This window comes from Lithobates pipiens, unplaced genomic scaffold (assembly GCF_037356315.1).
Source record: "Lithobates pipiens isolate NorthernLeopardFrog02 unplaced genomic scaffold, aLitPip1_a1.2 Scaffold_8, whole genome shotgun sequence".
NCBI classification, from domain to species: domain Eukaryota; kingdom Metazoa; phylum Chordata; class Amphibia; order Anura; family Ranidae; genus Lithobates; species Lithobates pipiens.
In genome coordinates this window covers 40,586,330-40,609,098 of record NW_027507903.1, presented here as the reverse complement: position 1 = coordinate 40,609,098, position 22,769 = coordinate 40,586,330, and the positions used below count along the sequence as shown (strand labels likewise).

The following is a 22,769-nucleotide window of genomic DNA, read 5'->3' as shown; positions in this document are numbered from 1 at the left end:
CCTATACCAAGTTACCAGTCCTTATAAGAACTTTTGTGGAACAAGCAGGTTGTGTGTTAGTGATTAGCAGACTGTACGTCAGTCCCTATACCGCTGAAGGACTGCTGCAGTATAGGGCAGCGGTCAGCAGTGGTGCACGTCAACCCTATCTATTGTGGACCGATAGCGGTCCTTACAGAACAGCAGACTGTACCGCACTCAAGCCTATGTACCGTAGCACCCTATACCAAGTTACCAGTCCTTATAAGAACTTTTGTGGAACAAGCAGGTTGTGTGTTAGTGATTAGCAGACTGTACGTCAGTCCCTATACCGCTGAAGGACTGCTGCAGTATAGGTGAGCGGTCAGCAGTGGTGCACGTCAACCCTATCTATTGTGGACCGATAGCGGTCCTTACAGAACAGCAGACTGTACCGCACTCAAGCCTATGTACCGTAGCACCCTATACCAAGTTACCAGTCCTTATAAGAACTTTTGTGGACCAAGCAGGTTGTGTATTAGTGTTTAGCAGACTGTACGTCAGTCCCTATACCGCTGAAGGACTGCTGCAGTATAGGGCAGCGGTCAGCAGTGGTGCACGTCAACCCTATCTATTGTGGACCGATAGCGGTCCTTACAGAACAGCAGACTGTACCGCACTCAAGCCTATGTACCGTAGCACCCTATACCAAGTTACCAGTCCTTATAAGAACTTTTGTGGACCAAGCAGGTTGTGTATTAGTGTTTAGCAGACTGTACGTCAGTCCCTATACCGCTGAAGGACTGCTGCAGTATAGGGCAGCGGTCAGCAGTGGTGCACGTCAACCCTATCTATTGTGGACCGATAGCGGTCCTTACAGAACAGCAGACTGTACCGCACTCAAGCCTATGTACCGTAGCACCCTATACCAAGTTACCAGTCCTTATAAGAACTTTTGTGGAACAAGCAGGTTGTGTGTTAGTGATTAGCAGACTGTACGTCAGTCCCTATACCGCTGAAGGACTGCTGCAGTATAGGGCAGCGGTCAGCAGTGGTGCACGTCAACCCTATCTATTGTGGACCGATAGCGGTCCTTACAGAACAGCAGACTGTACCGCACTCAAGCCTATGTACCGTAGCACCCTATACCAAGTTACCAGTCCTTATAAGAACTTTTGTGGAACAAGTGAGTTGTGAATGTTTAGCAGACTGCAGCAGAAGGGCAGCAGTCAAGTATAATATCCTTTCTATATTTGGAAGAAAGAATATTATACATGTACAAGCCTATTACTGTACCACTGATACCAGTCCTGAAAAGAACCTTTGTGGAACTAATAATAACAGCAAGTCTTTAAAATTACCCTCACTGCCTGACAACACTGCTTCCTTCCTGTCCCTATACAAATTGGCAAAAAAAGAGAACGATTAGTGGTTACTGGAACAGCTCTTTTGTGGACCTTGATAGTAACAGCTAATGATGATGATGATGATGATGATGATGAAAGACTAATCTGGCTGTCCCTGTAGCATACACCGTCCTTTCCCTTTCTCTAAACTAACAAAAGACACTCAGGCTGCTGCAAGAATCAGCAGCACAGCAAACCTATCAACACCTAACACCTATACCAGTCCTGAAAAGAACTTTTGTGTACCAAATAGCTAGTGGTTTATCTCTCCCTACTCCACACAGGAACCTGTCCCTATCTTAACAGAAGAAAGAATGTAAAATGGCCACCGGATCGGGTGTATTTATAGGTTAGGGGGAATGTACAAGTGTCCATGTGCTGTCATGTCTCAATTGGCTGTCCTGTATCACATGATAAACGTGTCACCAAAGGTTAAAGTTCTTGTATACATTAAACACGTAAGTCCGCCGCGGCGAACGACGGAAAAAGGCGTTCGAACGTGCGGACCGCGAATGTCGGAAATTCGCCGCGAAACGACCGCCGGGCGAACCGTTCGGCCATCACTACTACACAGCCTAAAAGCTGGCCCTTTACCTGTTAAATTTATTTCTAAAATGTTCACTTTTGGAACATTTAGTCAATTTCAAATAGTTGGTAAGGTCAAATTGACTTTCATTTTCCTCCATAGTGAGAAGAAAATTTGAGAGCAGGGGAGAAAATATTTCTTGACTGCTTCCCAACCCCCCCCTGGATATATATACTATGGCAGGGTGGGCCAGCTGCACAAAACCATGTCGTACAGTGCCTTGCAAAAGTATCCACCCCGCTTGGCTTTTTACCTATTTTGTTACATTACAGCCTTTAGTTCAATGTTTTTTTAATCTGAATTATATGTGATGGATCAGAACACAATAGTCTAAGTTGGTGAAGTAAAATTAGAAAAATATATACATAAAACTATTTTTCAGAAATAAAAATTTGATAATTGGCATGTGCGTATGTATTCACCCCCTTTGTTATGAAGCCCATAAAAAGCTCTGGAGCAACAAATTACCTTCAGAAGTCACATAATTAGTGAAATGATGTCCACCTGTGTGCAATCTAAGTGTCACATGATCTGTCATTACATATACACACCTTTTTGAAAGGCCCCAGAGGCTGCAACACCTAAGCAAGAGGCACCACTAACCAAAAACTGCCATGAAGTCCAAGAAACTCTCCAAACAAGTAAGGGACAATGTTGTTGAGAAGTACAAGACAGGGTTAGGGTATAAAAAAATACCCAAATCTTTGCTGATCCCTAGGAGCACCATCAAATCTATCATAATCAAATGGAAAGACCATGGCACAACAGCAAACCTTCCTAAGAGACGGCCGCACACCAAAACTCACGGCCCAGGCAAGGAGGGCATTATTCAGAGAAGCAGCACAGAGACCTAAGGTAACTCTGGAGGAGCTGCAGAGTTCCACAGCAGAGACTGGAGTATCTGTACATAGGATGACAATAAGCCGTACGCTCCATAGAGTTGGACTTTATGGCAGAATGGCCAGAAGAAATCCATTACTTTCAGCAAAAAACAAAATGGCACGTATTGAGTTTGCGAAAAAGGCATGTGGGAGACTCCCAAAATGTATGGAGGAAGGTGCTCTGGTCTGATGAGACTAAAATTTAACTTTTTGGCGATCACAGAAAAGTCTGGAGCAAACCCAACACATCATATCACCCAAAGAACACAGCAGTCGGACTGGGAAACTGGTCAGAGTTGAGGGAAAGATGGCTGGTGCTAAATACAGGGATATTCTTGAGCAAAACCTGTACCAATTTGTGTGTGATTTGAGGCTAGGACAGAGGTTCACCTTCCAGCAGGACAATGACCCCAAACACACTGCTAAAGCAACACTTGAGTGGTTTAAGGGGAAACATGTAAATGTGTTGGAATGGCCTAGTCAAAGTCCAGACCTCAATCCAATAGAAAATCTGTGGTCAGACTTAAAGATTGCTGTTCATAAGCGCAAACCATCCAACTTGAAGGAGCTGGAGCAGTTTTGCAAGGAGGAATGGGCAAAACTCCCAGTGGTAAGATGTTGCAAGCTCATAGAGACTCGACGAGGCAACATCTGAAGAGAAGAACAGAAGGTGGCGACGACGACGACAGCGGCGACAGAAGACCGGGCCACCGCCTGTAAAAGAGCTATAAGAAGGCGTGGTGGCCCGGCAGAAGAACCGAAGAGGGGGACAAGACCCCCGAAGTCGGAAGAAGAGGGCGGCGGCCAGGAAGAAAGCCGGGCTCCTCCGCTAGTAAAAGAGCTACAAGAAGATAGCGAAGGAGTCCGGCGAGAAGACCCCCGAAGACGGAAGACCCCCGGAGCTGTGCAATAAACTATTTTATCTTGTGTGTGTTTTTTTTTTTTGTACTTTATTTTACAGGTGAATGGGTAGGGGTACATTGTACCCCATACTCATTCACATAGGGTGGGGGGCCGGTATCCGGGGGCCCCCTTATTAAAGGGGGCTTCCGGATTCCAATAAGCCCCCCGCCCGCAGACCCCGACAACCAAAGGCCAGGGTTGTCGGGAAGAGGCCCTTTTCCTCATCAACATGGGGACAAGGTGCTTTGGGGTGGGGGGGGCGCGCGGCCCCCCTTCCCCAAGGCACCCCCATGTTGAGGGCACGCGGCCTGGTACGGCTCGGGGGGGGGGCGCTCGCTCCTCCCCCCCTTTCCTGGCCGGCCGGGAAGTGTGCTCGGACAAGAGTCTGATGTGGACCTGGAGGGGGACCCCACGCCGATTTTTTTCGGCGTTGGGGTTCGCCTTTAAGTCCATACCAGGTGGCGGGGCCAGCAACGTCTCCTTCGTGGGCCCCGCCTACCTGGAGACCCGTTCGAAATGAGCGGACTTTCCTCCGTGTGCGTGGGCGAGTCCGTTCATTTCAAAAGTACGGCGGATAGTACGGCGGACTTAGTGCGCCGTATTAGTCCGCTGAAAAAGTGCCGTGTGTGGGCAAGTAGCCCATTCGGAAAGTCCGACGGACAGTCTGGCGGGAAGTACGCCAGACTAAGTCCGTCGGATAGTCGGCTACGTGGAACCCAAGTGAACTTCTCTGAAATTCAGTGTATATCTCAGGGACCTCGCCATTGATACCATTTTCTTTAACATTGTTTTTGTTGAGTTTTAAAAAAGTCACACGGAATACATTTATATAATTTTCAGTGTCAACTTCTGAACTTGTTGTTGCTATACTGTGTTACTGACTCTTGTTTGTATCAATGGAACTAGTAAGAGATACCCCCCCCCAAAAAAAGAATATATTATAAAAAATAGCCACACAAGTCATTTTGTAATTTAATGTTATTATGAGTTAACGTTTTTAGTTAAATGAAATATGGCAACCTGGAGACGTTCTGTTCAACGTTGGTGTATGGAACGCTCCCACAAATGCCACTTCCTGCTTGAGTGATTGGCTTACTGATTTTCTCAGACGTCTTTGTTAAGATATTTATCAAATTTTTAGCATCCCTCGCAATAGGCATTTCATTTTTGGTGAGATACTCCCTAAAGGTTAACTAAATCCTAAGGGTTGCCAACACTATAGCTTTCCTCATTAAAACACTCGGGGGGGGGGGGGGGGGGGATTCAATAAAGCATATATGACACTTTTCTGGTGGTATGGCCCTATTAAATGGCCTGCACCAGATTCAAATTCTGCAGCCATTTTTAGTAGCTTTTCCAATGCATATGGCAGATTCAGGTAGTTCTTCTACAAAGTGTTTCTATGGCTGCAGTAAATTCAAAAACAATCAATGAATCCCCTTCAGTTCATAGATAACATGCCTGTCTCTGTACTTTGTGTAGCAGGGTGGCGTGTTTGATTAGCTGGCAATTGTGTTGGATAAAGTTGTGGCTTGTTTGCACCGTGCAAAGCCCTCCAGTGTGTTCCTTACTTTAAAAGCTAGCTAAAAAGGCTTTCAGCTAGGGAGGCGGTCAAAAAAGGCAGTTGAACCATGTTTTTACCACCCCTCTCAACCACTCCTCCTAAGCTCTAAAGGCAGCCCTACAAGGTAATACCCATGCAGCTTAGATTACACTTTGCATTGCGGAGCAGAAAAAAATCCCCCCCTCCTATTCCATTGGGGGGGCAATATCGCCTGACAAATATGACCCATTCAAGTGACATATCGCCTCCTTAACGTCTGCCAAACACCCCCTGAAATGCGATGCAATGTAGATTGCTCTTCAGGAGGTAACACTATAGCACCCTGCCCTAGTCAGGCTGAATTTATTTTTTTTTGGCTCTGCTGTATTCAGTGAAGTGGCAATCCATTTTCTAGGTCTGCCCAGGTTTACTTAAGCTTAGAGGTTGATTGCTCTTGTCTGCCTCTGGAAGAGAGTCATCCACTGAAGTTATTAATATTTATATGACCTCAATCAATGCCTTGGAGGGGGTGCCCAGAAAGTGGCTGGGGTGAAGATAAATGTTTGGCAGGGCTGTTCATCAGTGTGATTCCTCTAGGGCCCCTGGGAGGCAGTGAGTTAGTTTTACTGAGAAGAGTTGCTGTTGGGCCTCAGCCTGTGCTTGGCTGATGGCTCAAAGGAAGTTTGCCTAAGGATATTGCTGGAGGGTATCACCTGTGGAGACTGGCCTGAAGAAGGACCCTTTTCCATCTTACTGGAAAGTGATCTTGGATCCCAGGTGTTCTTGTGCTTTGGGGAACTGAATGTCACAGATTGCTACATGGACTTGAACTGCTCGTATAGAGTCCCAAATTAGTTGGCTATCCCCTTTACCTCCAACAGTGGCTGTTGTTAAAGGATTTTTACTTAGGAATCTGTCCTACTGTATTTGTTTTGCATTTTGGGGTATCCATTCCTGCACCCTCATACCTCTCTCCTGTTTAAAGCACTGCAATAAATATACAAAAAGACATCCCCTAGACAAGGGGTGTCAAACTCAATTTCATTGCAGGCTTCATCAGAAATATGGAAGTCCTCAAATAGCTGGTTGTGTCTGTAAGACTGTATAAATGTACCCAGGGCTTTTTATCTCAGCTAATAGGTGAAGTAACTCAACCACAACCCACTCCCCCCAAACCGAATCAAACAGTGGATGTGGCCAAGTTGTATTAACAGTGGGAGGATTGTTAAAGGCGCAATAAATACCAGGCCAAGAGTGCGTTGTGAACCGTGTACAGAGGGAAGTTTCAGGGGTGCACTACATACAGAGGGCAGAGTTCAGGGGTGCGCTACATACAGAGTGCAGAGTTCAGGGGTGCGCTATGTATAGAGTGCAGTATTCAGGGGTTCGCTATTTATAGAGGGAAGGTTTCAGGAGCGCGCTGTGTACAGATTGAGGTTTCAGGGGTGCACTATTTGCAGAGTGAAGAGTTCAGGGTGCGCTACATACAGGGTGCTGAGTATAGGGGTGTATATGTATAGAGTGCAAAGTTCAGGGCTGTGCTATGTGCAGAGTGAAGAGTTCAGGGGTGTGCTGTGCACAAAGTGTAGAGTTCAGGAGTACCCAATGTACAGAGTGCAGAGTTTAGGGGAGCACTATGTACAGAGTTCAGGGGTGCACTATGTACAGAGGGAAGAGTTCAGGGGTGCCCTATGTATAAAGTGCAGAGTTCAGGGGTGCCCTATGTGCAGAATGAAGAGTTCAGGGGTAAGCTGTGTACGGAGTGAAGCTTCAGGGGTACCCTAAGTATAGTGTGTAGAGTTCAGGGGGGCCCAACATATAGAGTGCAAAGTTTAAGGGTGCACTATATATAGAGTGCAGAGTTCAGGGGTGCACTATGTGCAGAATGAAGAGTTCAGGGGTGCATTGTGTACAGAGGGAAGTTTCAGGGGTGGCCTATGTACAGAGCACAGAGTTCAGGAGTACACTATGTACAGAGTGCAAAGTTTAGGGAATGCGCTATGTATTGAGTGTAGATTTTAGGGGTGTGCTATGTATAGAGTGCAGAGTTCAGGGTGCACTATGTGCAGAGTGAAGAGTTCAGGGGTGTGTTGTGTACAGAGTAAAGTTTCAGGGGTGTGCTACATACAGGGTGCTGAATTTAGGGGTGTGCTACATACAGAGTGCATAGTTCAGGGGTGTGATATGTATAGAGTGCAGAGTTCAGGGGTGTGCTATGTGCAGAGTGCAAAGTTCAGGGCTGTGCTATGTGCAGAGTGAAGAGTTCAGGGGTGTGCTGTGCACAAAGTGTAGAGTTCAGGAGTACCCAATGTACAGAGTGCAGAGTTTAGGGGAGCACTATGTACAGAGTTCAGGGGTGCACTATGTACAGAGGGAAGAGTTTAGGGGTGCCCTATGTATAAAGTGCAGAGTTCAGGGGTGCCCTATGTGCAGAATGAAGAGTTCAGGGGTAAGCTGTGTACGGAGTGAAGCTTCAGCGGTACCCTAAGTATAGTGTGTAGAGTTCAGGGGGGCCCAACATATAGAGTGCAAAGTTTAAGGGTGCACTATATATAGAGTGCAGAGTTCAGGGGTGCACTATGTGCAGAATGAAGAGTTCAGGGGTGCATTGTGTACAGAGGGAAGTTTCAGGGGTGGCCTATGTACAGAGCACAGAGTTCAGGAGTACACTATGTACAGAGTGCAAAGTTTAGGGAATGCGCTATGTATTGAGTGTAGATTTTAGGGGTGTGCTATGTATAGAGTGCAGAGTTCAGGGTGCACTATATGCAGAGTGAAGAGTTCAGGGGTGTGTTGTGTACAGAGTAAAGTTTCAGGGGTGTGCTACATACAGGGTGCTGAATTTAGGGGTGTGCTACATACAGAGTGCATAGTTCAGGGGTGTGATATGTATAGAGTGCAGAGTTCAGGGGTGTGCTATGTGCAGAGTGCAAAGTTCAGGGCTGTGCTATGTGCAGAGTGAAGAGTTCAGGGGTGCACTGTGCACAGAGTGAAGTTTCAGGGGTGCCCTATGTACAGAGTGCAGCTTTCCGAGTTGCCCAATGTACAGAGTGCAGAATTTAGGGGTGCGCTATATATAGAATGAAGAGTTAGGGGGTGCACTGTGTACAGAGTGAAGTTTCAGGGGTGCCCTATGTGCAGAGTTCAGGGCTATGCTACGTACAGTTTGCAGAGTTCAGGGGTGCGCTATGTACAGAGTTCAGGGGTGTGCTATGTACAGAGTTCAGGGGTGCATTATGTACAGAGTGCAGAGTTCAGGAGTGTGTTATGTACAGAGTGCAGAGTTCAGGGATGCGCTATGTACAGAGTTAAGGGGTGCCTTATGTATAGAGTTCAGAGTTCAGGGGTGCACTATGTACAGAGTGCAGAGTTCAGGGGTGCTTTGTGTACAGAGTGTAGAGTTCAGGGGTGCGCTGTGTAAAGAGTGCAGTGTTCAGGGGTGCACTGTTTACAGAGTGCAGTGTTCAGGGGTGCATTATGTACAGAGTGCAGTGTTCAGGGGTGCGCTGTGTACAGAGTACAGTGTTCAGGGGTGCGCTGTGTACAGAATGCAGAGTTCAGGGGTGCACTGTGTACAGAGTCAGAGTTCAGGGGTGCGCTGTGTACAGAGTGCCGTGTTGAGGAGTGCACTTTATACAGAGTGTAGGGTTTAGTGGTGTGCTATGCACAGTGTGCAGGGTTCAGCTCTCACAGGCTGTCCATATCAAATTTCCATCCCTTCCCCTGGGTGTGAGGTCCATGTGAAATGGTCTGGTGGACCAAATGCCACCTGTGGGCCTTGTGTTTTACACATTTGCCCTAGACTAAAGCTTGCCATAGATGAATCTCAGGGACCGTCTGAGATTCAATCCATCTATGGACAGGTTGTTTGTACTGAAGTAGATCAACTTCAGTACAACCATCCAACCCATAGATGGATCAAATCTTGGCTGGCAGAACCCTGTTGAAATTCGATTAATCTATGGCAAGCTTATTAGAGACCTGGGTCATGTGCAATGGCCCCTCTGGGGGTAGGCGCTACATGAACAAGCCCTAAATTGGATCAGTTGCCAATTTTCTTTCAATAATGAGAAGATACCTACTTTTTCTTGAAAAGAAGGGTCTTGTAGAATACTTATTATGCACATATTATAACAAAGGAGAAGCATGTATCATATATATACAGTTATATAATGAGCTTTTTCAATTTTACAGGTTGTATTTTATTTCCTTCTCTTTAATTGTTTCTCCAGCTTCTTGCGTGGACATCGAAGAAGTGAGATGTCTGACATTGTAAGTATTGAACCTTTCATTTGAATCTGTAAATTCTCACTCCGTCCTGTGTTTTTTCCATTCCTGACTTTTTATTTGTTTTCTAAACAAATACCTTTTAGTTGGCATGAATGCTTTTCCATGACTTGTAGGATTTCTTTCTTTGTGTGTGTTGGGTCATGTGACAAATGGATTTTCCTGATGGGTTCAGAGACTAATAGCCACACTGAGCTTTTAGTTACACAAAGAGCAAAAATATTTTGTATTCAAATAGGCAGAGAACTTCATCATGAGTCTATTTAAAAAAAAAAAAAAGAGGGCTATTTTTAAAAACACGAGCAAAGAATCTGGGTCAAAGTATTGGACAGTACCAGTATTGGAAACAATTCTGTAAGTGCACCTTCAAGAGGCACTCCAATCAATGGGACTAGTCTCTTGGCCAGGTTGGCCAGGACAAGGTTGATATTGGGGTTGTCTGCTTACCATCCTCCATTGTATAACACATGCACCTTTATGCAATGTGAACAAGAATGTACGTGCACTTATCATTTGAAAAAAAAAAAAAAATGAACAGTTGACCCCTTTATTTCCTAAACTGGAGTCAGCCAACTCTCCATTGCGACCCCTATTACTCCGATTCTAATCTTTCTATGTCACTGTTGGGATCTCTGACATTTGTTAAGCTCATCACTGCAATATCCTCTTAAAACAGAGTTCCACCCAAAAGTGAAAGCTCTGCTCATCTGCTCCCCCCCCCCCCAGTGCCATTTGGCGTCTTTCGGGGGGAACCGGTATCTGTTTTTGAACGGTACCTGTCCCCACTTCCAGGAGACGTCCCTCCTCCTTCCTCCACCACTGGGCCAGTTAGAAAGCACAGCACGCTTGGCGCATGCGCAGTAGGGAACTGGCTGTGAAGCCAAAAGTTTTCACTGCCATTTTCCCTTACCACGAATGGTGGCGGAAGCACCCGAGAGCCGATCTGAAAATCTGCTGGGGTGCAGACATCGCGGGCTCCCTGGACAGGTAATATTTGTAGCTGCTGACTCAAATTTTTTTTGTGGGGGGGGGGGGGGGGTGGAACACTGCTTTAAGGCTTATAGCATAGAACATAGGTCTCCCAAGTTTCTAAATAAAGGGCCAGTTTACTGTCCTTCAGACCTTGAGAGGGCCAGACTGTAGCCAGTGAGTGTAGAAAATGCCCCAGCATCAATTGGAGTAAACAATGCCCTATTATTGGTGTCCGTGGAAGGAACAGTGCACCATCATTGGTGTCAGTGGAAGGAACAGTGCACCATCATTGGTGTCAGTGGAAGGAACAGTGCATCATAATTGATGTCTGCGGAAGGAACAGTGCCCCGCCATTGGTGTCAGTGGGAGGAATAGTGTCCTGATGTTGGTGTCAGTGGGAGGAATTGCGCCTCATCATTGGTGTCAGTGGAAGGAATAGAGCTGCATAACTGGTATCAGTGGAAGCAATAGTGCCCCATAACTGGTATCAGTGGAAGGAATAGTGCCAAACCATTGGAGTCAGTGGGAGGAATTGTGCCCCACTATTGATGTTCGTGGAAGCAATTGTGCCCCGTTGTTGCAGCAAGTGGGAGGAATGATGGCCAATCATTGGTGTCAGTGGGAGGAATAATGTCCCGTTATTGGTGTCAGTGGGAGGAATATTGCCCCATCATTGGTGTCAGTGGGAGCAATAGTTCCTCATCATTGATGTCATTGAGAAGAATAGTGTCCCATTGTTGATGTCAGTGGGAGGAATAGTGCCCCAAGGGTAAGATAAAGGCAAGCAAAAAGGACACATCTGGCCCCTGGGCCACAGTTTGGAGACCACTGGCCTAGAACAATGCAAACTATACCTCCACTATGCAACCTCATCCAGTACTCCATTTTCCGAATAAAATGTTTGTTGCCTTGCACTGATGATGTATGTTCTCTATATCCAGACAGGAACATACCGTATAGTAACTGAGGAGGAACAGTCCCTCCGTGCCAAGTTGGAACGTCTGACAACCAAAGACCATGGCCCAGTGTTTGGCAAATGTGAGAAGGTTCCAGAACACACAGTACAGAAGGTAAGCAAGCTGTAGGTGGAAAAAACTGAATCATCAACCATGGGGGTCTACTTATAAAAAACACAAGAAATGGGACTGTGAAAAAAATTGTGAAGTTGCCCATGGTGACCAGTCAGGCTCTTTGTTTCCAGAGAGTAAAATATATCTAACTAGTCCAGTGCTGGCGAACCTTGGCACTCCAGATGTTTTGGAACTACATTTCCCATGATGCTTCACTACACTGCAGAGTGCATGAGCATCATGGGAAATGTAGTTCCAAAACATCTGGGGTGCCAAGGTTCGCCATCACTGAACTAGTCACTAATGCCGCGTACACACGATCAAACAATCGGGTGGAAAAATCCGGCAAACTCAAGTCCGCCGGACAATCCCCCCCGTGTGTAGCCTCCGGCGGACTTTTTTTACCCGAAAGTACGGCGGACTTAGAAAGTAGTTTTGCACTCCAATCTTCCCGCCGGACTTGCATTTCGGCGGACAATCCGGCCGTGTGTATGCCAGTCCGCCATACTTTTGAAATGAATGGACTTTTCCCGCCCGGAGAAAAGTCCGCTCATTTTAAGCACGTCTCCAGGTAGGCGGGGCCCGCGAAGGATGCGTCGCTGGCCCCGCCACCTGGTATGGACTTAAAGGGGAACCCCAACGCCGAAAATCAGCGTGGGTTTCCCCCCCCTAGGTCCACATCAGACCCTTGTCCGAGCGCGCTACCCGACCGGCCAGGAAAGGGGGGGGGGGGGACGAGCGAGCGCCCCCCTTCTGAGCCGTACCAGGCCCTCAACATGGGGGGGTGCCTTGGGGAAGGGGGGGCCGTGCGGCCTCCCCCACCCCAAAGCACCTTGTCCCCATGTTGATGAGGACAAGGGCCTCTTCCCGACAACCCTGGCCGTTGGTTGTCGGGGTCTGCGGGCGGGGGGCTTATCGGAATCCAAGAGCCCCCTTTAATAAGGGGGCCCCCGGATACCGCCCCCCCACCCTATGTGAATGAGTATGGGGTACAATGCACCCCTACCCATTCACCTGTAAAATAAAGTAAAAAAAAACACAACACACAAGGGTTAAAATAGTTTATTGCACAGCTCCGGGGGTCTTCCGTCTTCGGGGGTCTTCCCGTCGGACTCCTCCGCTATCTTCTTCTAGCTCTTTTGCTAGCGGAGGAGCCCGGCTTTCTTCCTCGCCGCCGCCCTCTTCTTCCGACTTCGGGGGTCTTGTCCCCCTCTTCGGTTCTTCTCCCGGTCTTCTGTCGCCACTGTCATCGCCGCCTTCTGTTCTTCTCTTCTTCTTTTCAGATGTTGCCTTGTCGCATCCTCTGCTCACAATGGCACCGACGCGACGTGCGGCGACTTATATAGGGACATCACCGGATGATGTCCCCGCCTATTATGATGTCACAGTCCCAGCATCCTCTGGGACTGTGACACCATAATGGGCGGGGACATCATCCGGTGATGTCTCTATATAAGTCGCCGCGTGTCGCATCGGTGCCATTGTGAGCGGAGGATACGACGAGGCAACATCTGAAGAGAAGAAGAGAAGAACAGAAGGCGGTGACGACAGCGGCGACAGAAGACCGGGCCACCGCCTGTAAAAGAGCTAGAAGGCGGCGCGGTGGCCTGGAAAGAAGAACCAAAGAGGGGGACAAGACTCCTGAAGTCGGAAGAAGAGGGTGGCGGCGAGGAAGAAAGCCGGGCTCCTCCACTAGCAAAAGAGCTAGAAGAAGATAGCGGAGGAGTCCGGCGAGAAGCGCCCCGAAGACGGAAGACCCCCGGAGCTGTGCAATAAACTATTTTAACCCTTGTGTGTTGTGTTTTTTTTTTACTTTATTTTACAGGTGAATGGGTAGGGGTACATTGTACCCCATACTCATTCACATAGGGTGGGGGGGTGGTATTCCGATAAGCCCCCCACCCACAGACCCCGACAACCAACGGCCAGGGTTGTCGGGAAGAGGCCCTTGTCCTCATCAACATGGGGACAAGGTGCTTTGGGGTGGGCGGCCTGGTACGGCTCAGGAGGGGGGGTGCTCGCTCGTCCCCCCCTTTCCTGGCCGGCCAGGTAGCGCGCTCGGACAAGGGTCTGATGTGGACCTGGGGGGGGCCCCCACGCCGATTTTTTTTGGGGTTGGGGTTCCCCTTTAAGTCCATACCAGGTGGCGGGGCCAGCGACGCATCCTTTGCGGGCCCTGCCTACCTGGAGACGCGCTCAAAATGAGCGGACTTTCCTCCGCGTGTGTGGGCGAGTCCGTTCATTTCAAAAGTACGGCGGATAGTCCGGCGGACTTAGTAGGCCGTATTAGTCCGCTGAAAAAGTGCCGTGTGTGGGCAAGTAGCCCGTTCGGAAAGTCCGGCGGGAAGTCCGCCAGACTAAGTCCGCCGGATAGTCCGCTACGTGTGTACGCGGCATAAGAGTAACTTTCCCTTATTCATAGTCTCTTTTATAAAGTTTATTTATAAAGAACTCCCTAAATGTAGGTAATTGACAAACCTAATGCCTGATCTGCTCTACAGTGTATCCGGAAAGTATTGACAGCGCTTCATTTTTACCACATTTTGTTATATTACAGCCTTATTACAAAATGGATTAAATTCATTATTTTCCTCAAAATTCTACAAACAATACCCTATAATGACAATGTAAAAGAAGTTAGTTTAACATTTTTGCTAATTTATTTTATGCTCAGGCGCATCCTGTTTCCACTGATCATCTTTAAAATGTTTCTACATCTTGAGGGACTGGCAGTAACATCAGGGGTTTCACACAAAGGAAGCAATACAAAGAGAACAGGATACATGGTACAGCAGATACATATCAGGAATATGACATTTTGGGTTTGCATATTCTTTAAGTCTTAGCTCATCACTGATATGGTGAAATTTCATCAAAATCTCACGATTATTGCCAAAATGGTGAATAAATGATAAACTCTATTTTTAATATGTCTTGATCATGGCCAATTTAACTTCTAAGCCCTTGTACACATGGTCGGCCATTCCAACAACCAAATCCGTTGGATTTTGTCTGACGGATTTTGTCCAAAACTTGTGTTGCATACACACGGTCGGACAAAGTTGTCGGAAAATCTGATCATTCAGAACGTGATGACGTTATTTCATTACGACGGGACTACGTTCAGGCTAGTAGCCAATAGCTTTGGTCTAGGAATTTGATCTGAGCATGCGTGGCACTTTGTCCGATCGGAATTCTCTACAAACGATCAAAGTCCGATCGGAGCCATGTTGTCAGAAAATTTTATAGCCCAGTTCTAAAACTTTGTCGGTCGGATATTCCAACGGAAACAGTCCGATGGAGCCCACACAAGGTCGGATTTTCCGACAACACGGTCTGATCGGACATTTTCAGTCAGAATGTCCGACCGTGTGTACAAGGGCTTAGGCTTCATTCACACTTGTGCAACTTCGAAAGTCCTACGACTTTGGAGTGAAACTTTGATGCAATTTTGGATGGGTGTGACTTGGATGCAACTTAGGCTTTGACCAAGGATAATGGACAACTGTTGCACAACTGTCGCATTTAGAACATTCATGCGACTTTTATGTGACTTATGATGGTTTACATTGCAGTCTATGGCACTCAAGTCACATGAAAGTCAGACCAAAATTGTGCATGGATCTTTGTAACGACTTTAGTTTGCACATATTAGAACAGTTGTCATTGAAAAACATGTCGTGTGACTTGTCATGCGACTTTAGTGTCCAAAGTCGCACGACAAGTTGCACAAGTGTGAATGGAGCCTAAAAGAATTGTGTAAAATCCTTTGACAACACTTTAACTTATCACAAATACATATATATTAACAGTTTTGTTTGTAAAACTATACAAACCCATAGATCCCATCTTTAGCAGCATGGGGAATAATGATTTTATTATGTATGATTATTTTTATGCTAGGCTAAAGATGAATTAAATGAGACAGATGAGAGAAAAGAATCAGCAGTGAAGGAGCTGCGGTCAATAATAAAGGAGAAAGCCAGCACTGGAGATGACCTTTGTAAAGCTGTAGCAGAGAAGGTTGCTGAGAAGGGAGATGGTTTCTTTCTGAGATTCATACGGGCAAGAAAATATGATGTCAGCCGAGCTTATGATCTTCTAAAAGGTAAGGATAATAGTCATCCAAGAAGCTGAATTGTGATCACTAAACTATACATAAGGTGTCCAATACACGATCAGACATTGGTAAGATTATTTGCAATGTAAGAGATGGTGTCACCTGCCCAGGAGACCTCCACGAGTCAGCTTTGATGTCGATGGTGTTGGAGCTCACCTGGGTGGATGACATTACTGCTCCCCCTATACCCGTATTCAAGTGGTAGAGGGGAGCTGAGTATGGACTTTCACAGTTTATCAAAATGTGGACAAAGTCATTACTTGGCTGTATTCAGCAGCTCAAAAAAGACGTAGACACCCCCCCCCCCCCCCCCCCAGAAGAGAACATTGACCTGACTTGAGAAACCCAAGTGTAATATGTCCTAGAGAGCACTAACTGTAAAATCCTTAAGAGCCCAAATCTTTATTATTTAATTGGTTAAAACAGCAAGGAACTCAACGCGTTTTGGCACCACACATCCCCCTCATCAAGGCTGGGGGAAATAGCAGAACGTTAAATAGACTCAGATACTGCAGGTTGTAACCAGTTGAACAATAAAGATTTTGGACTAAGGTTTTTATCATTTGGCGCTTTACTGGACCTATTACACCACCATATCCATTTAACAGTATTCAAAGTAGGGTTGCCACCTTTTCTTCAAGCCAAACCTAAACACTTTAGCGGCCAGGGACACCTTTGGATGCCCCAAGGAGAGTAGTAATGCGGTGTGGCCAAATCTCTCTTCATCACACTGCCCCCCCAGTGTCGCCGAACCTGCCCCCAGACATATTTGTGTGTGACTATCTTGGTTACTCAGGGAGCCATGGCCCAATCTGAATAATGTGTCTGGGTTTCAGTCCGCCTGAACACATGAACACATGATTCAAAACCTGGACTGTCTGGGTGAATCCCGGGGCAGGTGGCAACCATAGTTCAGAGAGAAAACCAGAGGGAGGGTGGTGTCCAAGGAGTGTATATTGAAATATACCTGAGTGAGGAGTAGAGGGCTATCCAGAGTCTTGTGACTTTTCCCAGAAAGGACAAAGTTATAGGGTATAATCTCCTCTACATGCTACCTAAAAAACAAACTGCATTCCCCTCTAAACGCCAAGGTTTTAAAGGAAAAATACAGCCAAAGATCATTTGGCTGTACTTCTCCTGTGGATCATAGTTTGAGCTACACTCCTGTGGCCTGTTTTCAGCAGACAGTGGGCTGAAGCCCGCTGATGTCACAGAGTCGATCCAGGCTCGAGCAAAATCGTGACAATGAAGACAGGATCTGCCCACATCCCTGGACCGACACCTGGCTCAGCGCGCCACTGAGAGCCTGAGCCGGATGCTCCTGCCCACTCCACAGCCCAGCACTCCAGTGAGTGAGGAGGGGGCAGCGCAGAGAGCAGTGACTGAGAACCAAGAGATCGGTGGTGTTTGATCGATCGGTTCTCATTTTTAGAGCCGACAGGGGACATATGCAGCATACACCCAGGTAAGTATGATTCTAAATTTTAAAAAAGTCCATACTTCTCTTTTAACTCTAAGTCATAATCAATGTTATTCTGTAAATTGGTTCCATTAAAATAATAGTTTCTCTGTGATGCCGCGTACACACAGTCGGAAAAAAACTCTAAAGGTTTTTACGACGGAGTTCTGCTGAAACTGTCTTGCGTACACACGATCACACCAAAGTCCGATCGTTAAGAACGCGGTGATGTACAACACGTACGACGGGACTAGAAAACTTGCTTCAGAGCATGCGTTGTTTTTGGTCCGTCGGAACAAGCATACAGACAAGCGGTTTTCCCAATAGGAATTGGTTCCGTCTAAAAATTTAAAACATGTTCTATTTCTAGGTCCGTCAGAATTGTCATTATAAAAAAGTCAGATGAGGCATACACACGATAGGTATATACAATGAAAAAATTCTATCTGACTTTTTCTGTCAGACATTCTGCTCATGTGTACACGGCATAAGAATACAGCTTAAAAGAGAGGTTCACCTTTTTTGACCATGAGTCATGTTACAATCACATGGTCAGAGTGTTACAGAATCCAGGGGTTCATGTCCCCACCTGCTCCTGTCATTAATCAAATTGCATACAGCTGTGAGTGACTCTGCCCAGAAAACTGCATGATTTATATATAGAGATCTGCAAAGAGGGGAATTACATGACCCAACTTACATTGCGGCAGAGGGACTCTAAGTTCTCAATGGAATCACTACACTTGTAGTCCATTCATACTTCCTCCAGCTCCATAACTGAAGGGCTGTACCTAGGGTTACCACCTGTCCAGGATTCACCCAGACAGGCCGAGTTTTGAATCACATGTCAGATGGACTGAAACCCGAACACATTATTCAGACCAAGCTGTGGCTCGCCAAGTAACCAAGATAGTCGCACACAATTCTGCTGCGGGCAGCTGTCTGGGGGCAGGTTTGGCATCACTGGGAGGCAAGGCGGCCAGCAAGGGCAATTTGGCCACACCCGCTGTTCAATGCAGCATGCTATGTGTACCACATTACTACTCTCCTTGGGGCACCCAAGGTGTCCCAGGCCACTAAAGTGTTCGGGTTTGGCTTAAAGAAAAGCTGGAAACTCTAGCCATACCTTGGTACAGATCTGCTCCTGGATGAATAGTCTCCAGGATCGAGAACATTGCTGGTGACCCACTTATCAATTCTATGCAGGTTTCAATACAAAAAATAATAATTCTAAATGCACATGTATTATTAATAAATGCAGTTGCATGCATAAATTTTTTTGCAAAAGGTGGACTTGGCCTTAAAATGACTTAAATGTCTGACCATTAGATGGCACTAATGTACCAGCATAAAACTATAACGTTTTGTAACAGTTTATTGCCGTAATTCTCCAAAATAACATTTCAGAAAACATATTGAGTTTGGTTGGTTCATAATTATCTGTTTTATTCCATGTGTTATTGTCATTTTTTTCTTTTGTGCAGAAAGCCGGAATACCCCGCAATATTAGAGATGTAGATAATGACACAAGCACTGCATGTGTTATATACTATGTAGTGAAAAACACATTTTTTGAGTGTACGTAAAATTGTTAACCTCAGCTCCCCATGTGCAAGGTTTGGTAGAGCCTCAGTTACACATTTTTAGGAATAAAGTAAGGGCCATCTCTCTGCAATGATCTGGGGAGGTGTTCCATCTGTTTCCTGGAATAATCACACCGCATCTGATGCGTAACTTGTAAAATCCAAGTGTATAGTAAAATGTATTGTAACACTGTAAGTGACAAACTCCTCTTCCTATTGTGATGAGGTCATACCAGAAGCATGTGATCGCTGCACAGATAGTCTAAAGCTTAGCAAATGGAACAGATTACATGACTTGTGATCTTCATTTTCATCCATTAGCAATGCTTGTGATTTTCCTGATGCATAACAGAGGCTGAAATCATATCACTTGTAAAGTAACTGGTAGTCTGGGTCCCTGGTGCCCAACCTGTAGCCTGTGGGCCTCATGCAACCCTTTGGTACTTATTGTGCTTCCTCTTGGGCCTTTGTTGACACTAGTCTGTGATCTTCATCCAGGGCAGTGAAGGAAAATTAATCTATAGAAGGTTTTCTAGTAGTTAACAGCTTGCTTTATTTCTTTCACACTATCTTACTTTTTGCTCCCCTTTTCTTTTCTCCTTTATAAAGAATATTGCTGAAGGGATCAAATACGGGGCTGTACTAAGAACTTATACCAATGTTTTAAATACCACCAAAAGAAAGCTCTGTTTGTGTGAAAAAAAGGACAAAAATGCCATATAGGTAGTGTTGCATGACTAATTGTCATTCAAAATGTGAGAACACCGAAAGCTGAAAATTGGTCTGGTTAGAAAGGGGGTTTAAGTGCCCAGTGGTCAAGTGGTTAAAGATCAAATCTGGCAACTAATAATATATATCTTGCAGTGGGACTGTCCCTGCACCGCAAAGTTTAATTACTTGTTTTGGTCTAGGGCAGGGGTGCCCAACCAGTGGCCTGCAGAGCCCTCTGATGTGATTCACCTCTCCCCTAGACAAAACAAGCTATCAACCCTTGCAGTTTGGGTGTAACCCCACTGCAAGGGGTGACTTTTTAGTTGCCTGGAGTTGGCCTGTAGTGATGGCCGAACGGTTCGCCCGGCGGTCGTTTCGTGGCGAATTTCGGCTGTTCGCGGTCCGCCCGTTCGGCGGACTATTGGCGCCGTTCGCCCGGCGGACTTCCGTGTTTACTGTGTAAAATAACTTTGACCTATGATGACACATCCATCATGGGGTAAAGGACAGCCAATTGAGACATTACAGCACATGGACACTTGGACATTCCCCCTAACTTATAAATAGACCCGATCCGGCGGCCATTTTACATTCTTTCTTCTGTCACTATAGGGAGAGGTTGCTGTGTGGAGCAGGGAGAGATTGCAGTGACCCAAATCGCTAGCTATTTGGTACACAAAAGTTATTTTCAGGACTGGTATAGGTGTTAGGTGTATATAGGTTTGCTGTGCTACTGATTGTTGCAGCAGCCTGAGTGTCTTTTGTCAGTTTAGAGAAAGGGACAGGACGGTGTGTCTGCTGTAGGGACAATCAGTTTAGTCATTAGCTGTTACTATCAGGTCCACAAAAGTGCTATTCCAGTTATTGTTCCAGTAGCCTCTGTTTTGTCAGTTTATATAGGGACAGGCAGGAAGCAGTGTGTGAGGCAGTGAGGGTCAGTTTAATCAGTAGCTATTACTATATTAGGTCCACAAAGGTTCTTTTCAGGACTGGTATCAGTGGTATGGTAATAGGCTTGTACACGTATAATATTCTTTCTTCCAAATATAGAAAGAATATTATACTTGACTGCTGCCCTTCTGCTGCAGTCTGCTAATCATTCACAACCTACTTGTTCCACAAAGGTCCTTATAAGGACTGGTAAGGTAATAACCTGGTGTAGGGTGCTATAGTACATAGGGTTGAGTGAGCTATAGTCTGCTATTCTATAAGGACTGGTATAGGTCCACAATACATAGGGTTGAGGTGCACTACTGCTGACCGCTGCCCTATACTGCAGCAGTCCTTCATTGGTATAGGGACTGACGTACAGTCTGCTAATCACTCACACACAACCTACTTGTTCCACAAAAGTCCTTATAAGGACTGGTAACTTGGTCTGTCTAGGGTGCTACAGTACATAGGGTTGAGTGAGGTACAGTCTGCCATTCTATAAGGACTGGTATAGGTCCACAATACATAGGGTTGAGGTGCACTACTGCTGACCGCTGCCCTATACTGCAGCAGTCCTTCATCGGTATAGGGACTGACGTACAGTCTGCTCATCACTCACACACAACCTACTTGTTCCACAAAGGTCCTTATAAGGACTGGTAACTTGGTCTGTCTAGGGTGCTACAGTACATAGGGTTGAGTGAGGTACAGTCTGCCATTCTATAAGGACTGGTATAGGTCCACAATACATAGGGTTGAGGTGCACTACTGCTGACCGCTGCCCTATACTGCAGCAGTCCTTCATCGGTATAGGGACTGACGTACAGTCTGCTAATCACTCACACACAACCTACTTGTTCCACAAAGGTCCTTATAAGGACTGGTAACTTGGTCTGTCTAGGGTGCTACAGTACATAGGGTTGAGTGAGGTACAGTCTGCCATTCTATAAGGACTGGTATAGGTCCACAATACATAGGGTTGAGTTGCACTACTGCTGACCGCTGCCCTATACTGCAGCAGTCCTTCATCGGTATAGGGACTGACGTACAGTCTGCTCATCACTCACACACAACCTACTTGTTCCACAAAGGTCCTTATAAGGACTGGTAACTTGGTCTGTCTAGGGTGCTACAGTACATAGGGTTGAGTGAGGTACAGTCTGCCATTCTATAAGTACTGGTATAGGTCCACAATACATAGGGTTGAGGTGCACTACTGCTGACCGCTGCCCTATACTGCAGCAGTCCTTCATCGGTATAGGGACTGACGTACAGTCTGCTAATCACTCACACACAACCTACTTGTTCCACAAAGGTCCTTATAAGGACTGGTAACTTGGTCTGTCTAGGGTGCTACAGTACATAGGGTTGAGTGAGGTACAGTCTGCCATTCTATAAGGACTGGTATAGGTCCACAATACATAGGGTTGAGGTGCACTACTGCTGACCGCTGCCCTATACTGCAGCAGTCCTTCATCGGTATAGGGACTGACGTACAGTCTGCTCATCACTCACACGCAACCTACTTGTTCCACAAAGGTCCTTATAAGGACTGGTAACTTGGTCTGTCTAGGGTGCTACAGTACATAGGGTTGAGTGAGGTACAGTCTGGCATTCTATAAGGACTGGTATAGGTCCACAATACATAGGGTTGAGGTGCACTTCTGCTGACCGCTGCCCTATACTGCAGCAGTCCTTCATCGGTATAGGGACTGACGTGCAGTCTGCTAATCACTCACACAACCTACTCGTTCCACAAAGGTCCTTATAAGGACTGGTAACTTGGTCTGTCTAGGTTGCTACAGTACATAGGGTTGAGTGAGGTACAGTCTGCCATTCTATAAGGACTGGTATAGGTCCACAATACATAGGGTTGAGGTGTACTACTGCTGACCGCTGCCCTATACTGCAGCAGTCCTTCATCGGTATAGGGACTGACATACAGTCTGCTAATCACTCACACACAACATACTTGTTCCACAAAGGTCCTTATAAGGACTGGTAAGGTATAGGGTACTACAGTACATAGGGTTGAGTGAGGTACAGTCTGCCATTCTATAAGGACGGTATAGGTCCACAATACATAGGGTTGAGGTGCACTAATGCTGACCGCTGCCCTATACTGCAGCAGTCCTTCATCGGTATAGGGACTGAGAGTTTTGTCACAGGGTCATTTTAAAAATGACAGGCAGAGGAAGAGGCAGGCCCTTCTGCAGGGGTGGTAGGGGTAGGGCAGGAGCAACAGGCTTGAGCCAAAGTGGGAAGTTGCAGAAGGTGCGTTCAATTACTTTAAAGGACGCACCAGACTTGGTTGAGTGGCTCACTCAGCCTTACTCTTCTGCACCCTCCTCATCCTC

The 22,769-nt window shown here is 46.3% G+C and overlaps 1 protein-coding gene across 1 annotated transcript in view; it reads left to right on the top strand.

Moving 5' to 3' along the window:
* Nucleotides 1-22,769, top strand: part of RLBP1 (retinaldehyde binding protein 1) — a 117,106-nt gene that overhangs the window by 19,661 nt on the left and 74,676 nt on the right. The window contains exons 2-4 of the mRNA XM_077469733.1: nt 9,510-9,549; nt 11,478-11,606; nt 15,510-15,714. Coding sequence (XP_077325859.1) covers nt 9,538-9,549; nt 11,478-11,606; nt 15,510-15,714 — 346 coding nt within the window. The 5' untranslated portion in view covers nt 9,510-9,537. The remainder of the gene's footprint in view (nt 1-9,509; nt 9,550-11,477; nt 11,607-15,509; nt 15,715-22,769) is intronic.